Genomic DNA, 20,776 nt, shown 5'->3' with positions numbered 1-20,776 from the left:
TTCCATTGTGTAAAACTATTATAGTTAACTCTATTCCATTCTCTGAGAGATTTCTCATTCTTCTTCCCCATAGCTGTGTCTTGTCCCTATTTCAAGGCTCGCTTCAATGTCCAGCTTTTCCATGAATTCCTGCTGGGTCATGTCAGCTTTAAATAAACATTCCCTCCTTTAAACTTATGGTCTGTGACAGGCAATCAAATCTATATATTTAATTTGCATTTTCCTTGGCCATTATTTCAAGGGCTCTGGATGGAGGACACAATGCACAAGCCATGTGAGTTAATGAGAAAAACAAAGAGAGTAAATACAAGTAAATGCTGTAAATAAATTACTTTGTCTCCTCAATTTGATTCTCTTCCCATGTACTTACAACGTTTATTACAGATAACCTGAAGCAGGAGTGTCCACCTTTTGGTGTCTCTGAGCCACAGTGGAAGATGCGTTGTCTTGGGCCACACATTAAACACATTGAGACACGTAATCACAAACAAACAAACAAACAAAAATCTCATAATGTTTTAAGTAAATTTACGATTTTGTGTTGGGCTGCATTCACAGCCATCTTGGGCTGTATGAGGCCCGCGGGTCACCGGTTGGACACCCCTGATGTGCTATAGGGTCAGGAGCAGAGTGCTAATTGTACCTCAGAAATAACCACCACATGAATGCCTTGCCAAACCAGGCCGGCAAAAGACAGTGTGGTACAGAGAAGAGAAAGGCCTTGAAATCAGGCAGACAAGGGAACTATCTTATCCCCAGCTCTGCCCCCTAGCTGTTGTGTAACGCCAGGCGCAAAGCAGTCTGAGCTTCAGCTTCCCCGACTATGAAATGGGGATGAACAACAGCTGCCTCAAAACACCATGAGGGTTTGGTGAGAGGGTATCGACGGAAGCCCCTGGCATGCTGTGGGCGCTCAACCGTCAGAATGAGCAGAGCTCTTTGATTTCCCGCAGTTATAAGTGATAACAACTGCAGTCATACAACCAGTGTTTCCTTTTCATTTGGTAGGCATCACTATATCTAGAATTATGGTAAGGTGTTATTTTTAGCATGCAAGCCAACTGGAACAGTGGAAGGACACCGTAGGGACTTAACAGAGGCGTGAAACTCGAGGGAGCTGAACTCCGGTGGGAGAGGAAAAGTACCTTAAAAATTAACACAAACACAAAATGTTCAATTACTGCCACAGTCCTTAAGTTCAAGGAAGGAAATGATGTGGTCTTAAATACCTGAAGCTGGCATGATGAAGCAAAAATTCATGAAAAAACTGGAAACTGACGGGAGCCTTGAAATAAGGACACGACATAGCTGTGGGGAAGAGGAATGAAAAATCTCTCCAAGAATGGAATAGTTAACAACATAGCAGTGGGCATGTGTAGCCAGCAGGTTTTCAGGGAACAAAAAAAGAGACCAATTTTGCTATAGTATAGAGCTTTGTATGGGAGTAACATAAGATAAGGTTGAATAAGGTAAAGTAGTCAGGAATGCCATTAGGAGAACCTAAAAACCAAATTTCAGAGAAATAAATCATGGTGGGTAGAAATCATAGACTTTTTAAAGAGAAACAGTGTACAACCCAGTCAGTTTAGAAGACTGCTCTATCATTAGTGAGTGGATTGGAAGAGAGAGAGACCAGAGACTAAGTGGCCAGTTAGGAAGCCACTGTGATAATCCTGGCAGGAAGTAATGAAAGCCTAAATTAGCATAGTGTCATATAATTATAAAGATGAAGACAGAGATGAGAGATATCATACAAAGTCTCAAAGACCTAAATAAAGAGGGAAGAAACAAAGGTGACATAGCAGTTTCAGGAATGGGAGACTGAGGAAATGAGAGACCATGAGAGGAAGAGACGTGTCTGGAGGGGGAAAAAAATGAATCTAAGGACAAAGGAGGCAAATTCTATTCCAGACAGGTAGTTAAGGAGGTAATACCCTAAAAGAAGATATTAAGTCAGCACGTAACAATGTGGGCTCCAGATGGGAAGAAGAGCCCTCCACTCAGGAAGGACAGCTAAATCCATGGAAACCACACAAATTCTGGTGCAAAGAAACAGAATGGGACCAGCTCACCGTTTATAGCCCTCCTTGAAACCTAGGTTCATGAAGGAAGTGAAACCCTCAGAGAAGACAGAGAAGGAGCAAAAATATATGTTATGTCACTAAGGCCAAGGAGTTGAGTCTCAAAAAGGCAAAGGTGGTCAAGAAAGCCAAATCCTACAGAAAAATCTATGAAGAGGAAGGCTAAAAATAAGTCATCATACATGGCCATCACGAGACCCCTGGAAACCTTCGAATAGCCAAGTCTGAAAAAGTGTCAGATGGCTAGAGGAGATGAGTAAGTAGGACGAAAGCAGAGGTGTGTCTACAGTCTGTGCTTTCAAAGGCACTTCTCTAAGAGAAGTCTCATTCAGATTTTTAATCTGGAACACAAAAACATGTGGTTTAAAGAGAATGAAAGACTCTGATACTACAAACTGTCTTTACTAGCCACAGGCCCTAATCTTTCTCTCCTGCTCTCCTTGTTTCATCTGATTTCTTGGTTTTCTTGTGCAACCTGTCAACACCTCTTATTTCTAGGCTATAATTCTGAAGGTCTCTCTTTTCAGTAAGAGACAGTCATGTCTAATCACTTCTATCCCTTTCTCCTCTCTTGCTCATTTTTTTTACTCACACCATAGAAACAAGGACAAAAGTCAGATTTTATAAAACCAAGATTTAATAATCATTCTTCTTCCATGTTTTCAGAGAAGGCCATCTTGCAAAAGTACATAAAAAGATACTCAACATCATTAGTCATTAGGAAAATGCAAACTAAAACCACATTGAGAAACCATTTCTAGGATGGCTAAAATTCAGAAATACCAGCAAGGATGTAAAGCAACTGGAACTCTCACATACCATTGACAGAAATGTAAAATAGCACAAGCAGTTTGGAAAACAATTTAGTAGTTTTAAAAAAATAACATGCACCTACTTTAATCTCTGGTCAATCTACTCCTAGATATTCACCTAGAAGAAATGAAAGCATATGACCATACAAAGACTTGTATGGCAAAATGTAGAAGAAACTCAAATGTCCAACAACATGTGAATGGATGTTCAAATTTTGGTATAGCCACACAATAAAATACTAAGTAATAGAAATGCATAAACTATTAATGGATGTAGCAACATAGATGAATTTCAAAATGATTATGCTGGAGTAGGGGGCATAATGATTTTGAAAAATAGTATACATTATAACTTTCTATTTATATAAAATTTTTATAAAACAAAAACTAAATCTACAGTGACAGAAAGTAGATTAATGGTTGCCTAGAGATGGAGGGAGAGACTGAAGGATGGAAAAGAGGTATTCCAAAGGGGCATGAAGAAACTTTTGAGGGTGATGGATATGTTCATTATCTTGATGGTGGTGATTTCACAGGTACATACAAATCTAATCAAATTATGTATATTAAACATGTGTAGTTTATTTGTGCCAATTATATCTCAGTAAAATTTTTTAAAAAGAACAGCTGGGTCAATTGGCAAAATTTGGATAGAGACTGTATATCAAAAAATGCATCAATGTTAAAATCTTTACAAGGAAGAAAGTGGACGTCATAATATCCATAACATAAAGTCACCATGAAGACATCACCCTGGTAAAGTGAGAACACCATTTGGGCACTCTCACTGTTATTCTGTTTTAAAGGGGGGAAAAATTAGCTATCCTTTCACCAAAGAATTCCCTCTTAAGCAAGATTTCCCAAGTAAGTGCTTGCCTGGACTCTTTCATATCTAAAATTGTTTACAGTACAAAATCCTCTGGGGAGAAACCATTTCCGTGTCTGTGTGGCTGCGTGGGCCAGGGCAGGGCCTGTGACTGTGGTAGGGAGCGGCGCAGAGATGCACGGCGCAGAGATGCAGGGCGCAGAGATGCACGGCGCTGCTCTGGACACTCAGGATCCCAGTTCCTTACCCGCGGGCCTCCTTCAGCAGCAGCAACTCGGATCTCGCAGCTATTCAAAATAAAAGCTTCCCTTCCAGGAATTCTTTGCCACTCAGAGAGTCTCATTCTTAGACAAACCCAGGACCAGACATGTACCAAAACAGTTCAAGCTTGAAGGGACCATATCAGATGCCCAGGAGGGATGCCAGCAAAGAAGGAAAGGTCAGAATCCCCGACTGGTCTCTATTCTGAAATCAAGGGAATAAAATCCTGCAGGGTCTCAAAGACATAAAGGTAGGAAAGAAGCAGCAAGTGCCAACCATTTCCATATATTTATGAGCATAAATTACCAGGCTGAGTGCCCATCTCTATGTTCCCATCTGGCGTCAAAGATATGGCTGGCACTTAGATTAAAAATACAGTATTCAATATGGCATCATGATTATCTTTCTAAAACTGACTTTAAAAATATTCAGGATATATTAATCTTACTCCTAACTACCAAAAAAAAGTGATCACAAAGGATATATATATATATACTTCTACCACCTAAAAAATAAAACATTCTTCATTTTCTTATTCTATTGTCTTACAGAGGTACAGTGAAATGCTGTTATTCATAAACTTCTACAAGCTTAGGATTCTCTTTTATATCATTTAAAACACTATAAGACCATATTTTATATTCTGTACTACATATTACTTTGGATATTATACATTTATAGCTATATATTATAGATTACTTTGGATATTATACCCTTATAACTACATATTACATACTCTAAAGAATAAGATGTGCAAAACCACTGTTTTTTATGGACAATTTGAAAGATCTTTCAAGGGAAATTTTGGCTATACATGGTTTTGTCTTTGTACACCAATGTAAGACCTAATGCCACTCAATATGAGCCTCTTCCTTAAGCAGCTACAGCTTCCTTTCAAGACAGGCAGTAAAAATTAGAGCAAGGATTTTCCACAAAGGAAATCCCAGATAAAACAAGGAGAGTCTTTACCAAAACCAGCTGAAGTCCCAGAGCAAGAAGGCTCTAGACCTCCCCTCCAGGGGGACAAATTCCCGTATGTGTCTCACTAGGTCTGCCACATCCTGCAGAATCAGTACCCTGTACATTCAGATAGCGTGCCTATTGTTTAAGCTAATGCTTTCCTAGGACATATCATTGAGATGGATGACAATTTTTTTTCTCAAAGAAGAAAAGACAGTGTTTGTTCTTCCCTTCATGTGATCAGTGCCCACAGGTTTTCAGCATCCCATCTACCCTACGTTTCAATCCATTCTTGTGATCATTTACTCTCTATATTGCTATACCTGGACCATCCTTTCTTCTTTGGTTCTCACTTTACCATTCATTTTCGTCTTTCATTACATTAGTGAAGAAACTTTGGCTCTATTATCCATAAAGCAAAGCCATTTCACATTCCTCTCATCTCAAACTTTTAAAATAATCTCAAATACAGGAACATGACAACACACACTATCACGTCTATTATAAAACAATGTTCTGTTCTAGTTAATGTAATTAGGCAAAAAACAAAAAGTATAACTATTTAGAAAGTAGTAAACACAATTACATTATTTGTAGACAATATGATTACATATCTTTAGATTAAAAAAGGAAGGAATAAATCACCAGCAAACCTATAAAAAGTAAATGGAAATTTTAGACAGTAACCACTTGTACAGGTCGACAATCATCAGTCAGGAAAACATAATAAAAAGGTGCTCTCACTGTAATCAATTTATAACAGCAGAAGGATAAGTACTTCAGCCTCACACACGGAATTTACTCCAAGTGCATCCATTTGTCCTACAGAAAAATCTGAAGACTTTGGCACCCTCTCCTCTCTTTGTAACTCAATGCTAAGTTGCCCCCTCCAAAATGTGTACAAAAATTCTGAACCTTCCAGGAATCTCTTCTCTTTGGCCCAGAGTTGAATATCTTAAGATAATAAAACTTACGATATTTAATAATTAAGGGACAAAAATCCTACTGAATTTTACCAAAAAATTCATTGTTTAAAACAGGAAAAGAGTAAAATAGAAATATAAAGCCAACAAAAGAACTACTGTGATACTTTCACATTAACTGTGGTATTAACCATGCTGAACACAGTCATAGATTAGAGGGAAAAAAACCCGTCTTGCTGTTTTACAAACGCTCAGGCCCCTCCTTGTTGCTAGTTTACAAAGAACAGAGAGAAAGCCTGAGTTACAAAACTACCTACTAATAGTTTCTTTAGACTTGTTGGGATCCTAATATACCAAATCTACATCTCAGTTCCCTGGCAAAGTCATCCCGAAGCCAATCCAAAATAAGATGATTTCCTCTTTTTAAAGTCTTCTAAAGCTCATTTTCCCCATGTCAGTGTTATATACTTATAGCAACACTGTCTGATGAGTTTGCTAATGTACAGACAACAAATGTTCCAGGCCAGCACCTCTGAACTCCATTCCCATCTTCTTCCTAGCTAACAGAATCCTAGTTGTGTTCACCTTCCTAGGCTGTCATGACCTCCAGAGGAGGCTGGGCTCCTTGCCAAACCTGAAGCGAAGTATTTTGTGTCAGAGTTCATGGTGATGACAGTATTCCCATGGCCAAGTCACTGGTTCAGGCATGGACACAAATTGGCCTAGGAGATATGAGAGGTAGCTTCTAGGAAGGTTCTCCTCAGTCTGTAAGAATACAGTTTCTTTCTCATATCTCTGGATATAGTTATGTAAAGACTTGAAGTCATTAAGCTGCTAAATTCACCAGGCTTGGAAACACCTACTTCCAGGCCTTTTTTTATGTTAGGTAATAAGTGTAAGTAGCATTTAAGTCACTTTCACTTTAGTTTTCTGTTACTTGCAACCAAAATCATCCAAATTAATGCACCATCTAGGTGTCTAGCTAGAATTTATTCCACCTCTCTGTAAAACTAGAAGAGATTTCCTTTATTACCAAACTAGCTCTATTCTGTCTTTAGTAGAAATTACCTTATATCTCCATTTTTTTTTTTTTTTGAGATGAGTGCTTCTCTCACAAATTGATGTACTGATTTTATAGGGGGGAAGATGAGGGAGGAGATTTTTGATTACTAGAATCTTACTGATTTACAAATGGCAACAACCTAATCCTAATGTATGTCTGTTGAGGCTAAATTAAGAGAAATAACCTTAAACCAAAAGGACTTAATTGACATATAAAGATGAATTTCCTGAAAGAAAGGATTACAGACAAAAAAATTCTCCAGGGACAATGTGGAATCTCCTTGATGATAGTCTTTAAAAATAGAGGTACTATATTTGGATTATGTGACAATTCAAGACTCCTGCCAGGCCTACCAGAAAGAAAACTTATTTTTTTCCTATACAGAAATTTAGAAAAATATCTAAATGTTAAAATAATAGAGAAGCAAAAACTTCTTAATCCCAAATTCTAGGACAGTCATATTTATCATATACCTATGTAAATCAGTGGTTATAGCAAATTCATCTCATTTTTCTAGGGAGGAAAAAGGCAAACAGTATGGCCAAAATTCTATGTCTCAATTTCCACAGAATCCTGATAGTGTTGGTACAAACTTCTTTGGCCAGAAAATGTCCAGTGACTAATTTAACTGAAAGTTAATTTATTTAATTAAAAAGAGAAATGAAAGTACTTACCAGATTTTTTTAAATGGCATCTACTTATCAGACTAGAACAGTTTCTCCCCTATGGCAATTCTCTAACTAAAAGAATAATTTTTAAAGTGGTTTTTTATTAAAAAATTTTACTGTCCAAGAGCAGCACTGAATAAAGACTGTCTTATTAAAGATAAAACTTAAATATTTAAGATTTATTACTATAGGGCATTAAATCCCCACTCACATTTATAATGACCAAAATCTGGAATATTACTGTGGAAAAGCAAATGCAAATAGTGTTCACTTCTCCAGGGAAGCCATAAGGTTTTCTGACATGATGTGCAATGGATAACTGGTCTTGGTTTAGCAACCAAGACATAGATTATCTGTCAGCTGCTCACACAGGAGCAGAACAGGGAGGATAACAGTGATAGATGGTAAGATAAAGAATGTGCGTCTCAAAAAGAAAGCCTAAGGCTATGGAATGGTTCACTTTTGTACCAATTAGAGGAAGGTGCCCTTTCTCAGTGATTATAGACCCAGCAATGCTTAGCTTGGGGAACAGATAGTTCTTCTGTACATATTAGAAAATGGCATCTCTCTATCTGGTATCATTGTACAATGTACCTTTTACACAACTATATGCAGTGGCTCCAAACATACCGTCAGGAACCCCATGCCCCATAGCAGACAGAAACTCCTTTGTCTTCACCAAATGGAGAAAGTACATCTTGTTCTTAAAAGACTCAACTACCAAAGCCCTCCCTCATTCTAGGAAAGTTGGAGGCAGCTAAGGTTCCATTACATTGGAGCCTGTTCTCACTAAATAATGAAAGCAAAAATCTCCAGAGAGATCACATAATCAAATTTATAGAGTTGTTTTTCAGATGTAAAATATTATAACTTCTTTCTTTAAGCACAGTTTTACATAGCACAGAGTTCAACTTTATTGAAAGTATATCAATATACCAGTATACATGGTTTTTCTCTATATGAATGTTTACTTAAAATGCTTTATACTTTTAAAGGGGGGACCTACAACTATAAAAGAAAGCTATAAAAGTTACTATAGTGCTATTAAGTATTTTTAAATGATGGCTTTATTTGTTTATTTAAACTTTGTTTTTGAATATTTATATTAAAAACAGATTATAACCAGCCATCACCAAAGCTTGGGCTTGACTTAATATTGACTAAGAGAATAATCTACTAAGTGGTCTTCTGGAATGGAAACACAAGACTAGCATTTGCTTAAACTAAACATACCAACTCCGGTATTATAAACAAATGAGAAAAATAATATTTTGCTGTTAAAATTAACAATCATTTTAGTATTAAGACATTATTTGGTCTTCTCAAAACAAAACAGTGTTTCATTATAAAGAGAAATTATGCAAATATGTGCTCACACCTATAAACTTCTCCTAAAGTCAAGCCTTTGTTACTTTAAGGTAAAATGAAGCATAAATCATTATTGTTTATTGCAAATGGCTATGTTAATGCCACTGTAACTTCTATGCAAGACTTTCATTAGCCAAAATGTTAAAGATTCTCTGTAGTGGAATACAGATTCTGTCAGCAAACAGGGGTTTGAATGTGAGTTAGCACCTCAACTTTGACTTCTGATCTCATATTTTTTAACTACAGGACTTTCTTAAGTAATTATAAGATTTACCTTTCAAGGTTTCCAGCATAAAGTTTTCAGGAACACCACTGCATGTCACAGGGAAACAACCGTCCGAGTCAAACTAGAAACTCCAAGTCCTACTGAGCAACACAAGAAGACCAGGATGTATTCACACCTAACAATGCGATCTGCACTTTATTGCCCAAATTATGAGACCTGTAGAGTTTCAACCAGAAACTGATACCACAGGCTTTGCAGAGTGGTAGCTCTAAATCTGAATCCCAGTTTCAAATCCTAGTTTCACCACCTATAAGCTGTTAGAGACCTCAGGGAAACTACTTAACTTCTTAGTGCCCTAATTTCTACATAAATAAAACAGGGATAATAAAGAACCACATAAAAAACTGTTACAATTACTAAAATTCAGTAATATATATGATGTACTTTAAACATTGCCTGGCATATTGTACATATTCAATAAGTGTAAGTCATCATCATCATCATCATCATCAATGACGGTGGCTTTTCTATTTCTCCTCTGATCAAGAAATTCTAATTCTGGAAATTCACCCTGGAGGAGTAATGCAAACTACAGGAGAAGCACAAAAATATGTATCACAATGTTATTTACAATGGTGAAAAGTTAGAGGAGCAATTGAGCAACTTATAATCTATCCATTCAGTAAAATATTACTCTATTGCTAAAAATACATTAGAAATATAAATAAAAAATTATGGAGCAAAACGACATTGTGTTTATAGGATTACACAGATTAAAAAAAGCCAAGATTTAAAATTTTATGTATATCATTATAACAATGTAAAATTATATTTAAAATGCATGTAAAAAAAAAGGTAAGCAAGTAACACACCAAAATCATAATAATGGATATGACAGGATAATGAAATTTAAAGTGATCTATCATATTACTTTTAAAATTTTAAAATTTATTTTAAAGTATTTTCAACTTGCTCCAGATTTATTTTAGTATTCACTAACTAGAATTATTAAAATATCAATAAAAGTTAAAATATAAAAAATATATTAATTAAAGATCAAAATAGAAATTCAGAATAAAACAAATGCTTCAAATATTAACACTCAAAATAAAAATATTACTGTTTTTAAAAACTAAGTCCCTAATTAATTATGTGCCTATATTTAAATTGGACAGAGCCTAGGGACCACTTAGATCTGAGACTGAATGACATACATATTTTTTACTTTAAAATAAGTGTCAGGGAAATGAAATCATTTCAGAGAAACGGAGGTGTGCTGATTTTTAGTCTCAGAAAAGCTATACATTGTAACAACACCTCAACTTCCTAGGTAACAAAGTAATATAGTAATAAATGCCATTCCTTTGGATAATCAGATAATGTTTACAATGTGTGTTTTTATTGTTTTAAAATGTGTCCATTTAGAAAGGTATGAAAGACACAATGTTTTACAAATTGGTGAAGGGTGGTCAAGGAACATTTTATGAATCCTGGAAAATGTCTAAATAAAATGGAGAAAGGGAACAAGTTTATAGCCAAACTCACTGTTCAAAGTTCCTCTTCCATCCAGCCACCCTCTTTCATTTCGACTGTGCCACGCTGACAACGGTCGCACCATTTCAGAAGCCTCTGCTTCATCTTTTCCCTCTCTTTCCGCAACAGCCCACACCCCTGGATTTTATCCTACTGGTTGAGCCCAGGCTTCCCAATGTGCCTCTCCAGCTTTCTGTCTTGTTCATGCACATCAGCCCTCTATACAGGTTAGAAGAACAGGATTACTGAAGCACGGATCTGCTCAAAAATACCCAACGGGTCTCCAGTACCGGCAGCACAAGCTCAGGCCCCTCAGCATGGCTTTCGATAGCAGTGTTGTCAGCAGCGCCAGCAGCGTCTTCCACTCCTCACCTGTGTGCACTGTAAACTCCAGGCCGAGGGTCCTCAACTGTGGGGCCCAGCACACCGGTATAGCTTGTCATTGGAACGGCATCACAATCTGTGACCAATAATGGCTCAAGTATCAAAATGCGTGCATCATTCACTTTTTAAACTACACAAAAAAGAATTCAGGTTTATTCCTATGACGTGTTCTCATTTGCCTGCGTCAGAAATGAGCTGAGGTTTCCCTGAGAACACTGGGAACTGCCTATAACTCTGGGTTTCCCATGGAGATGTAGTACACATGAAATCTTATCTGCCATGTGGGTCATGGTGGAAAGCTGTTCCAAATGAGGGCTCCTCAAGGAGCGGCATCACTGGAGGTACCTCCCACCTGTGGAGGGGGCAAGCAAGCAGCTGCCTCGCTTCAAACTGTGGCCAAAACTTAAATTTTAAAGGCCACCTTTCTGCTCATAAAGAGCAAGAGGGGGAAGACAGAGGGACTCTTGAGGCAACCGCAGACTAGGAAAAAATATTTTCAGAATCAGTCTATTCCATCAAGATGGAGACAGCTTCTAGTAAATTGGAGGCCAAGAATTCCATTGTAGGGATTTTCCACTACAGTGCTGATGTGAAGTTTCTTTTGTAAATAATATACTTAACTGTAATAATAGCCAATCTAGAAAAGAATATTAAGTATATCAAAACACAGAGAGTACTCATCAAATCTGGAAAAACATAATGAATGGACTTCTAAAATGACAACAGCTGGGTAAAGCCTGTTCAAAATGTATGGGCTTCCTGCCTTTCTTCCAACTGTACCTGCATTTTACTTTCTCTGTACTGTTTTCACACTTTTCTTCTACCCGTAATGTCATCTTTTCATCCTCCTTCTACCCAACTCTATCTATTGAAATGTTAGACTATAGTCAAATGTCAGTTCCCCCTTGAAACTATGCAAGGCTCCCCAAACTCCCTGAGTCAGGCCATCAACCTCTTGTGAGTGGTCCCACTGAGTCTGGTAGCGCTGCTGTTTTTAAAAAGCTCATCTCTCCAAGTAGAGGGAATGCTCCTGGAGGGCAGAGAATACACTGATTCATCTTTGGGTATCACAGAGAGCATAACGTTGCTTTCTGCCTGTAGCAGAGTACACAGAAAATGATGGTTTAATTGGACTGAATTTCTAAACAATCTGTTCAGAAGATGCACCAAGGTCAGCAGCCAGAACCCCACATTCGCCTACTAAGGAAGTTCATGAGCACAAGACAGAGTGAATTATTAAGGAGGAGACACCCACCTTTTGTCAGAAATGGTAATGTGCCATTTTAAACCAAAATAATGTGAATTTTCTCTTAAACCATAAAGCATTTGTCAACACTAAATCCATAGGCATTTTGTATATCAGTAATATGGGAGCCCAGCCCTTACCAGCAGCAGCTGCAATGTCTGTAAAGCAGCTCATTCATTGTGTAATTCATAATTTATGTATTCAGAACCATATCTTATTTCAGAAAGGATCCAATGAAACTTATACAAATACATATACCAGAGCAAGATAAAATGGCATATGTAAGATGAGAAAGACAGAAATGCAACAAAGAAAACTGAACGTAGGAAAGATAAGCTGTCCTGGGAGTAAAATTCATGTACCAAATTAATGTACTCTGTAAAATTCTGCACATTTGCCAGTGGTAGACCAGAGTTTTGGTTCTAACACTTCTAGCAGCCAGCGTTTGTTGATGAAACACAAAATGATCCAATCAGTTACAGGATTCGGCATCCTTAAGATAAAAAGAGAAAGCTATCAGAGAACTCTCTCCCCCTTGGTCCTCATAAAGAGAATATATAACCTAACAAAAAAGTTCTCAACAACATCCTTTCAGTTGATTTGTCAACGAGCTTTGGAAAACCATCCCTCATAACAACCCTGACAGGCAAATGACAGCACACAAGTCAACATATGCAAATGATGGAGAGGAAGGTGATCAAGCCAAGGGGTCCCAGTACACAGCTCGCTGCAGGTCTAGGTTTATCAGAAACAGATTTCATTCTGCTTAGACTAACCTAAAATCCAGAGCCATCCGCTTATCTTTGAAATTATAAACAAAATTTGATGCACGTGACCCTTTTTCTGGGAGATACATTTATAGTTTCACAACATCCTCAAAGAGAAGCATGACAAGAAAAGAACCACTGATCTAAAGAACTAGACTATATAGATCCCTTAGGCAACCCTTCATAAGCAATTTCTCTTTTGAGCTTCTGAGAAGTGCTGAGCCTCAAGACCATAGCCCCTGACAAGGCCTCTGAAGTACTGCTTCTCTCTGATATGAAGTTTGGAACTCTAAGCTTAACCACTGACCAAGCTTTGTCAACTGTATAATTGAATAATATATGAGCTTTTATTCAGTAATGCCTATAAACATATGGAATACATAACAATCTGTTCTTCTAGATAGGTTTCAGCCATGAACAGTGACAAAGTTGCCTCAAAGAATTGGTGATATTTCTTTAGATAATATAAAAAGTAAAAACAAAACAAAAACCCACCTTTGCCTGTGGATAAAAATTACAGGTAAACAGAAAATTTTTTTCATAAATATATGTTTTAACTTTTTAAATAAAGTTTCCACATCAGTTGATATAATCGGAGCTTTTTCTTTTTACCTCTTTTGTTATACAGCAAAATAACCGCTGTCATAATTTACACACACACACAGAGTTAACCATCTACCCATAGTATTGGGGTTAGAATATCTCAAGACCCCAAGGGTGTCAGTGAGGAAGCTGGCCTATCAGGCCATCAAGATAAGGCTCTTTAGCTTCTTATCCTTCTAGAAGTCACTGCAGTCCAGAGTCTAGTCCTTGGCATAACAAGACCAAAGATGTCTCTGTCAAAAATATGCAGTTGAATAGACTCAAGAGAACTAACTCATATGAACCCAACTCATAAGAGGCTGAAGTACAAATGAGAACACCAATTTACTCATTGATCACAATGAATATTCTTTTTCACAAATCAGAAAATTGCACCTGAAGCCAAGGTGTTGCTTTCTCAGTGCTAAGATACCTGGAATTCTGAGTCAATAGTTCACCAGAAGTTAGAATATAAGGAGTTGGGCTAATGAATTGCACATATCCAACATACACCTTTCTAGTGATTAGTGCTGTGGCTTTCACATGTATAGCCTCTTCTCCCTTGGATGTTGTTGCCCTAACACTTTAGACTTCTTGGTCACTAAGCTTTCTTCTTCCATATGCTTCCCTCCATTGCTGTTCCTCTAGATGGGGTATAATGCAGTTGATGAGGGTACAGTTTATATGTACTATTATTCTTTTTTGGATTAAAAACTCCAAGATAAAATTACTGAAGCAACTTGCCCAAGGTCATAGCCTCGTATAAGGCAGAACAGAGATTCAAAGCTAGATGTCAAGCCAAAGCCTAGGCTTTTAACCTTGCAGTAAACAATGCCTTCAAGGTATCTTTCCTGGGCCTCCCACCTCCAACTCTGATTTAAATGCCCCTCTCCTCAGTGTTTCCATATCGCCCTAAGCATACCACGACTATAGTTTTTGACTGGCAGGTCAAAAACTACACTGAAAACTACTCTGGCACTACACTGAAACTTTTTGAGGATGAGAGTCATATCTTATTCACCTTTGTATCCCTAGTGTGCTATCTACCTTTCTGGGTAAATATGCAAACTAATTGACCAGTGGTTTAATATTAAAATCAGCAAACTGAACGCCTTGAACTAGCCATGCGGCTTTAGGAAGATCACAATGTCTCCATCCATCTACAAATATCTCATCTAAAAATGGAATGAAATGGACACACAAGGTGGCTTAGGTCCCTTCTGGATCTAAAAAGCACTACCATTGGAGGTGGGCCCTGGTTTTTTTTAATAGCCTATCTTATTAGTTCAAATTATTAGAAATAAAATTAAAACTCTCAGTTATCTTCTGTAGCATTCCACAGACAGGATACACATAAATAATAGAGAGTTCAGGAAAAGCTACCTCTGCTCTGCAAGAAGATAACTATCATCTATACCAAAATCAAACAGTGGCACCCTCCACTGGTGACTGTTAAAGGAGCTAGACAAAAGGCAACATTTATATGATGGGATTTTCTTTGAATGAAAGAAAATGCAAGAAAGAAATTACCTGTTATTTAAGTTATAAATAACTCCTTTTTGTAACTTCTTATTTTGCCCAAAAACAATGCCAAAATGATGAACTGGCTACATACAGTAGGAAGTTACAGATAAAACAATTTTTAAGAAGGCCAATAATCTTATTTTACAAACAGCAGGCTTTTTAATATAAAGCACAATAGAAAGTATTTCATAGTTTTGTTAACCATAATCATCTTCTCTATTACTGAAAAATTTAATGAAAAGCCCTGTACATGTAAAATAATGCAAGTTCAATAAAAGCATTTATCAAGACACATACAGAGAGAAAACAAAGTGAAGAGACACAGGGAGAAGACTGCCATTTACAAGCCAAAATTTAAATAAATAAATAAATAAATAAATAAATAAAATCATTTATCTAGTCCCTTTTCTCGATGGTACATTTACCAGAAGACAGTACTGGAAATTTTTCAACCTGAAATCTGTTTGAGCCTGCAACTTTCATATTTAAAATAGCAACTTAAAATTTACACATGCAAAATAAAACATGACAATACAGCACACCAGACAAGCATAAGCTGAAGTTTCACAACATTAACATTACATCCAGACCTCTGAATTAAAAATAAAGCTGTGCTTTCTAAGATCAGGAGCAGATTATCATCTGCCAGCAACTTTAATATAAAGATGTATGATAAATATAAGCTTTATAAATGAGTGATTATAGTCTAGAACATAAAATGAAAATATAAGCATCCTGACTCATGGGAAGAAAACAAATCAGTCACTATACTGGCAACGATGTCCTTCAGGTATGTTTTTACCCAGGTACACAGCATCTCTTCCCTCAATTAACTTCACATCTTTCACCTACTTTGTGACCAAGGGGAAAGGAACCCACACTACACAGGAGGCTACAAATCTACAACTAGTGAGAAACCTTCGTTTTGAAAGGCAGGACACAGAAAGGGTTTGGGTGAATGGGAAATAGCAAAAACTGATTTCAGTTCTACAAATAAATTTTCCAGCTAAGTTTGTCTTTCCTGGCAAAGCTGGTTCTATAAGGCAGGTAGATACAGCATCTTGAAAAGATTACGTCGGTGAAGTGACTTTGTATCAAAGACAGAATGCAGATAACTAATTGAAAGCTTTGTTAATATTCACCCAAAACAAATGCCAATAAAAAATGCAAAGATCGAAACAGAATGACATCTCCTAGAGCCCAGCCAGAGACCAGAAGGGCCAAGAAGAGAATTGGGGGAAAGTTGGGTGGCAGCAGGGGTTGGGGCGGGGGTGGCGGGGTGGGAGGGGAGAATGACGGAGGGGTGGCGAAGGAGACAGGGAAGATATAAGTAAGAAAGTATGCTGCCAAAAAAAAAAAAAAAGAGTATGCAACAATGAAACTCTGTTATAAACTGCCAAATTGAGAAAGATGGGATAGCTGGCCCGATGCTCTTTGGAGCCACATTTGCCACTCACTTCTCCTGGGTCGATGCCCAAGGACCAAAGCCAATCTTCGCCAGGACCTCCAGGAAACCTAAGCCCCAAAGCGCAGTCAGGGTGCAGCAGAATTGAGGGGGATGGACGTCAACCGGCCTCTAACCTCTTCACATGAACCCCAAATAAAGGCTTTAGAAGCCGGAAGACGTCTGAGCCCCACTCCGGCCAGGACGCAGGGGAAGATTTGGACATTGCACCTTCTGCGGGCATCGCCACCTCTGCAAAGGCCAGAGGCATCTCGGGTCCCGCGAGGCGATCCTGTTAAATACAGGCGGCCGGAGAGGCGCTGCTGTCAACCGGCCCGATTGCACTTGCAAAGTTAATGGAGTTGGCAAGAAGCGCAGGGCTGTCCCTCTGATCCCTCCTTAGGGCGAAGGCGATGGAAAGGAGTCAGAGCTTCCTTCATCCTCGCTGAGCCCCCACTGACTCGGTTCTGCATTTTGTATCTCTTTTCCTTAATGAGAATCAAACATATGTATTTTCTTCCTTCTTTGTGCCCACCTCGGTCTCAAACCCTAGACAAGGGGCGCTGAGATTCCAAGCCGAAGTTCAGTATAGAAACCATTAACTCTCCCGGCAAAACTAGCACAGTCATTTGCTGGGTTCAGGCCTTGAGAAACGTCATAAATAATGAAGCACGAAATAAGCTATGGATGAATTCCCCCCATGAGCAGTATAGTGTCGGGGAAGAAGGATCGCTGAGCCGTGTAGATCCAGCATTGTTGGTTTTTATTTTTTTTGTTTTGGGGTTTTGGGGGGAGGGTTTGTTTTTGGTTTTTTTGTTTTTGTTTTTGTTTTTGTTTTTGTTTTTTTTTTTTTTTTGGCAACTTGTAACTAGCGCCTTTGCCCCGCCCGGCACCAGGTCAACACCACGCCCCTCGCACTTCGGTCCTACCACCACTCCCCCGTCCCCTGGACACAACGTCCTGGTTGCACACACACACACACACAACCCCTACCTCGCCTCCGTGCCCGTCGAAGATACCGAAGATGGACGGGTGTGTCTTGTTGGCTAGGTCCGTAAGAACTTCGAATCGATCCTCCATGTGGTCTCTCCGGCCCTGGATGGAATACACAGCCACATTGTGGCTCTTGAACTCCCAGGTCTTGGAAAACTCAGCCTCCAGGACGTCAAGCCCCCCGAGCCGATCATTCTGCATAATCTCTGCGACCTTGCCCTTCACCATCTTCACGGCGTCCCGGCTAGACTTGACGATGGTCTTCACCTCGTCAGTGTGGAAGAAGTAACTCCACAGCGCCAAGCTGATACACAGCAGGAAGAGCGTCTCGGGTCTAAGCAAGAAGTAGCGCATGATGCGACCCAGCAGAGACAGCAAAGTCATTGTATCCTCTATCATTTATTATCGCTAGAGCCCCAACCACCAGCAGCGACGCGCGCCCCGAAGGCTTCACGAGTCCCGGAGCACTGCGGGGACGGTCCGCGGGAAGGGAGGCGGAGCAGCAGCAGAAGGTGGGGGAAGGAGGATCGCTGAGCCGGGCGGGAGGCGGGTGAGCACGCTGCTCCGATCCGGCACGGCGAACAGAGGCAGTTTTCCTTTTGTCTCCCGGCCTCCGCGACCCCGAGGCCCGCGCCCTGCGCACCAGCGCCTGTGCCCGCCACCCGCGCCGCCTCTCCTTCTTGCACCCCTTTGTGAGGCGGCGGCGGCGGCCGAGACAGCGGCGGTGGCGGCAGCAGCCGCTGATGTCCGGGCTGGGCGAGGGGAATCAAGTTAAAGTTGTGCCGGGCGGGTCTGCCGCGGTGGGCGGGAGAGTTCGGGGGCGCTGGCGCCCGCGCGGCCCCTTCGCGGGTGCCCCCTCACTGCTCCGGGGTGCGATCACCAGGTGAGGAGGCGCGGGGCTCGAGAGCTCGGCGGGCGAGGGATGCAGGTCCCCTCGGTCGCCGCCGCTGCAGGGGAGCGCAGAGCTGGCCGAGTGCTCCGATTCCTTTAGACACCCCGGAGGGCCCAAGAGAATAAAAGTTTTGCGGGAGCCTAAGCAGAGGTGGAGGTACTCCGAGCCCAGCGACGCAGCAGGATCGGCGCTGAGCCGCAGGCAGCCGGCCCGGCTCCGCCTGTCTCTCCCCAGCACCTCCCTGCTCGGCTCGGCTCGGCTCAGCTCCGCTCGCGCGCTCCCTCCTAGCCGCCCAGCTCGCGCTCGCCCCGCCCCGCAACGCGTTCGCCCCGCCCCGGGACTCCAGGCAGCGAGGTGCGGGCCGAGCTGTCAAAGGCTGAGGACGCTCGGCGGCGGCTGGCGTGCTTGCAACCCAGGGCGGTCCAGGCGAACAGAGGGGGAAGAAAGGGGGCGCGTCCGCCGCCTAGCTTAAGTGGATGGCTGTTCCTCCCTCCAGTGCGGGCTCCCAGAACAGTGTAATCCTGACCCTGGTTGAGTGAACGTTGATTTCCCGGGAGCTACTGCTGCGGGCTGGAAAGCAAAGAGCCGCACGTGAGCGTCCCCCCCTCCGGCAGGCGGCACGATAGTACGGTCCTCACCGCGCCAGGCATAAGGCAAGCGAGAAGGGACGCACTTATTCCGGCTCGCAAAGAGCGGGGAGGATGTCAGACCTTCGGTATTGTGTGACAGCGGCCTACCGGGATCTCCCAAGAGGCGAAGAGGATCCTGCGGCCTTCTCGCGACGAGAAGGGACCCTCCCGAGAACGCAGAATGTGAAGACTCGGAGTCTCACAAGGAAATGAGTTCTGATGATAACCGCGGGAAAGGTGTAGGTGCGCTGGCCTCTCTGCGAGCGGCCGGCGTCCCTAGAGCGGGAGACTTAGCTGCGAAGGCCGTACCTAATCACAACCCTTCCACGGAGAGACACCTAATGGAGCCCTGGCCCTCCCCTGGCCCTGCCACGGGGCGAGGGCTCTGACTCTGCTGTTCGGGTTTGAAGGTCCCTTTGAAGCTCTGAACTAGCAGCCTCCTACCACTTTCTCAGTCTTCCCAGAAGGTGAAGTGGGGGCTGGAGTCCTTCCAAAAGAAGAAATAAACGGCCTCGGAGAACAAGATGGGCTTCCAGAAGCCATCAGGATAACTTGTTGAAACATGGGCGGGTGTCAGGGGCCTTGAAGATGTTGGGGAAAGAAGAGAACAATGTGTCAATCTGCTTAGAATGCGGTAACAATAGACCTTTAAAGGAAAAGATTCACTCTCATTACCCCTGTCCAAAGAGAAGAGTGCTGATCTGCGGCTTCCGGCCCGCTAGACTGGCGAGTAGAGGCTGCCCAAGGACGCCTGCCTTGGTATGATCCCGACTACGTTTTAAAAAAATAAAAAAGTAAAATACTGGAAGGAAATACACCAAAATGTTCGTGGTGGTTAACTGCAGTAGTAAATTATATGTGGTTTTCATTTCCTGCTTTGTAGAAAAGGTCTGTTTTCTACAACCTTTTTTTTTACAAAAGTTTTTTACAAAAGGCATAGATTGCCATCATAACCAGGAAAAAAAAGAACACTTTGACATTTAAATGGCATATACAATATGATCTCAATTACATAAACATGCACAGAGAAACAGAAAGAAAATATGAAGAACTGTTAACAGTATGCTGTTTGTGACAACTAAGATACTTGTCTCCTGTTCCGCTTTGCACCTTTCGGTATTTTGCACGTGATAAATAGAGAAATAGCTTAGAAATAAATTAGGTCGTTCTGTCCAAAACTCATAGGTCATGAAGTTCAAAACTAAAATTTTGGATTCAAAAGCCTTTAGGAGCTATAAAGCAAAGGTAATGCATTAGTGTTATTATGAAAGTGAGTTTACAGTGTTTCTTACTGTAATTTAACAAATGGCTTTAGGGTGCATTATTAGGCTCTTTGTACATGAATCTTTTTCTCTATGGCAAAAGCAGCTTGCAGATAACCTGATCAAGATTCCAGAACTATAAGTCAAACTAGGCCCTGGAGTAGAAGTATAATTCCAAACCTAGAGACCCAGTCAGCCTGTCCACAACATTACTGTATTGATGATAGCAGCAGATACTCATGAGAGGCATGATTTCCATTTCCACAATACCTCTATGAAAAAAGAGAAAAGACCACAGTGGTCTCTCTGGAGGTTAAATAGCAAAAGAAAAG

At 40.6% G+C, this 20,776-nt stretch overlaps 1 protein-coding gene across 1 annotated transcript in view; it reads right to left on the bottom strand.

Moving 5' to 3' along the window:
• Positions 1–18,837, bottom strand: part of PPM1L (protein phosphatase, Mg2+/Mn2+ dependent 1L) — a 234,903-nt gene extending 216,066 nt beyond the window's left edge. The window contains exon 1 of the mRNA XM_054580224.1: positions 17,662–18,837. Within this exon, the coding sequence (XP_054436199.1) occupies positions 17,662–18,060 (399 nt within the window). The 5' untranslated portion in view covers positions 18,061–18,837. The remainder of the gene's footprint in view (positions 1–17,661) is intronic.
• Between the last annotated feature and the right edge of the window lie 1,939 nt (positions 18,838–20,776).

This window comes from Pteronotus mesoamericanus, unplaced genomic scaffold (assembly GCF_021234165.1).
Source record: "Pteronotus mesoamericanus isolate MK-2021 breed Mesoamerican mustached bat unplaced genomic scaffold, CSHL_Meso_final contig_116, whole genome shotgun sequence".
Taxonomy (NCBI): Eukaryota; Metazoa; Chordata; class Mammalia; order Chiroptera; family Mormoopidae; genus Pteronotus; species Pteronotus mesoamericanus.
The sequence above is the reverse complement of the archived record's forward strand: the minus strand, read 5'-3'. Positions and strand labels throughout refer to the sequence as shown.